We start from the raw sequence: 3,071 nt of genomic DNA on the forward strand, positions 1-3,071 counted from the left end.
CTTCTTGTGTGGATTCACTCAAAATAAGAATCTAGAAAAATAAAAAATCCACTCACAACTGTAAAATTAGCTTCAGACTTCCATGTCCTGTAACATCACTTTGTTCATAGAAAACCTAATCCTGTTCCCTTTCCTACTGCATTGTTGACAAGATTAAGCAGGGTTTTGAACTAATCAGGACACATTTCCATCCTTTGCTTTACTTGTTTTGAATCAGTTCTTTAAAATTTTTAAAAGAAAATAAAATGTTCAGCCTATTTTAAATATAGTCTTTTTAAGGGAAAGTATTATACTTCACATTAGGAACTATTGGTATGGAAAGAATTTAAAGTATAGCATTTGTGTAATTTTTCAAAATATAGGAGGTTGACTTGAGAGAAAACTAAGAAGTCTTACAGTTATTTTCTAGGACTGAGTAATAAAATTATCAATGAATGCATGTTCAACAAACCTAGTTTCTAAGATAAGTTTTGAAGAGAAAAGAAAACTCAGTCATGCTGTACATGCCAAGTACCGATCCAAAGTTTATTGAAATATATACCCGAAAATAGAGTAATAAATTAAATCTAAAATTCTACCAAGAGGAATTCTCTATATTAACCAAAAGTCATAGGAATAACATCACTTGATTATACATATATCACTATATACTATCTATATCTGTATCTGTATCTACATCTATATAATACCAAACTTACCCATCAAATGCCTGGAGTTCACATTCTTTAAGTACTGAGAGAGCATGTCCTTTGTATTCAGTTACTATGGAAGATATTTCAAGCATTACAATACTAAAAAATTGAAAAATAAATCACTCAACAACTTAACATACATTATTTAGACATGAACATATAATAAAAGTATAAATGAAAATTTTTTCTTGATGGTTTATTTTCTGATCATTAAATATATTAAATAGCTTGAATGTTTCATAGCTTTATGAATACAAGTCAAATATCTACTCAATTACAGTAATTTGTTACTGTACTATATTCCATACACAGTCATTTTTTAATTTAAAGTTCATGCTTTTAAATTGGTAAGACAAACATTATTTGTTTAAAGATAAAAAATACAGGTTTCCACGCTGGCCAATTCTCAACAAAATTTAAGCCTATCTTCATTTAGACATAAATCATTTGAATACTAATCGCATTCATTTGGCTTTGCATAGAATATGCAAAACGCTAACTAAAAATATGAACAGTTAAATATGGAAATGTGAAATAAAGCCAAATACCAGCAATAACAGCATAGAACATAGGGAGGAGGGTGGCACAAGTATACACCAGAGTCTGTAGCCTCTGGAGTAAATGAATCTGTCACTCTACATTGCCATCTTTGTGGTTGTTCATGCCCTATGTAGTAGTGTAAATGCCAGTGAAGACAGGATAAACTGGCATACTACAGATGGCACAAAGCATCATAACCACATTTAGCATTTTCTAGGGCAGCTTTGCCAGAAGAGACAGCCCAGCTGCATCCACCCATCAAAGATTTCTGCTGACTGACATGACACTTGCAGATGGATTTTTTGTGTAAGAATGTGCATCATTATATGCAAAATTACATTAATCTTTCATGCTTGTCTGTCCCGGGTGCTAGTATGGTTCAAGCCTTTTCTACAATGTTGAGATATTGTTAAAATTATTAGTCTTGGTGTCTAAAATAATCATTCCGTATCCAGCAGTATTATCTATCCCCACATTATAATGTACTACTTTTATAGACCACCCAGATGCTGCTGACGAGAATGAAAGGCTTTAAACCAAAGTATATTTAATGCTTATGTTCTTCAACATTAATACATTTTGAAAAAAAGAGTTTTCATATTAAACAATTACAGTAATAGAATGCACATCTGCAAAAATCTACAATTTGGTATTCTTAATGAATTTTCACAGTATCACGCTTATATGAACTAGAAACTATGTTAGCATATCTTGGGAAGGTTTGAAGCTATCATGAAATCAGATTTACTGCATTTATAATTCTGGTATCTGCAGAAGCATATATCATGTTGTAACTAAAAAAGTGTAGTTCTGCACGGTATATGGCAGCTCTGTCCAAACATACCCAAACTAGCACTTTATGCACTAGCTTCTGAACCAGAAGTAGCTTAACCATGTTCACCTGGCAGGCTGCTTGGGCCAATAGCTTCTGCTGAGAAAAAGAGCTAACTCACTTGGGAATGTAACCACACACATGCAGCTATACCATTCCTGTGCAGAACTAGCTCAGCTCTCTGCATGGTACTGTATGATACTGGGTGAATATATTTAGCAATTTCTAAAATTCTTCACAAAATTGGCTTCATGTAGAAGTTTTTAGGCAAGGGAAAGCCTTTAAAATTAGTGTATTATTGTATTCAGTTCTTTGTCCTTATACCCTTATAGCAACTAATAGAAATGTTTGTAAATATATTGCTTTTCATGCAAAGATGTGTAAAAAAGGAGCATAACGTAAGAACTACCATTTATTGGGTTAGACCATAGGTCCATCTTGCCTAGTATCCTGTGTCACACTGTGGCAGAGTGGATGCTGAAAGGGATCCACTGAAAGGCTATACCCAGGGTTTTTACCACGTTTCCTCTAGCACTCGCAGCCTCCGGCATTTAAGGTCTAGGATAGTGGTTCCCAATGAGTGGTACGCAAACAATCTGTCAGTGGTACGCAGCAGCAGGTGGGGGCAGGGCGCCCAGGGAATTCGTGCCCAGTGCAGGCACCCGGTGGGGCATGGCTCCAGCCTCACGCACACTGGGCACAGGAGGGAAACCCCATGCACTGGAGCCAGCTGCCTTGCCCACCAGGGCTGTGCAGCACAGGAGAGAAGCCACAGGCAGCTTCTCTTAGGGGGGCGGGAAAGGCAGCTGGCTCCAGTGCACAGGGCTTCCCTCCCATGCCTAGTAAGTGTGAGGAGCTCTGGCAATAGAGACTGCCCAGTGGAGGATGAGACTCTCGTTGCAATGTGCAGTGCTGGCCGAAGCCGCGCCCCACTGGGTGCCCTGAGCACTCCTGCCTGCTGCTGTGCCATCAGGGGAATCTGGGGGGTTCCCATATCCCGCCCACCC

The 3,071-nt window shown here is 37.7% G+C and overlaps 1 protein-coding gene across 1 annotated transcript in view; it reads right to left on the minus strand.

Moving 5' to 3' along the window:
- Window positions 1-687: 687 nt before the first annotated feature.
- LOC109301627 (ceramide kinase-like protein) overlaps window positions 688-3,071 on the minus strand; it is a 97,646-nt gene continuing 95,262 nt past the window's right edge. Inside the window, exon 5 of the mRNA XM_019522862.1 lies at window positions 688-762. Within this exon, the coding sequence (XP_019378407.1) occupies window positions 695-762 (68 nt within the window). The 3' untranslated portion in view covers window positions 688-694. The remainder of the gene's footprint in view (window positions 763-3,071) is intronic.

The sequence above is a fragment of the Gavialis gangeticus genome, unplaced genomic scaffold (genome assembly GCF_001723915.1).
Source record: "Gavialis gangeticus isolate Ggan-Ray unplaced genomic scaffold, GavGan_comp1, whole genome shotgun sequence".
NCBI lineage: Eukaryota > Metazoa > Chordata > Crocodylia > Gavialidae > Gavialis > Gavialis gangeticus.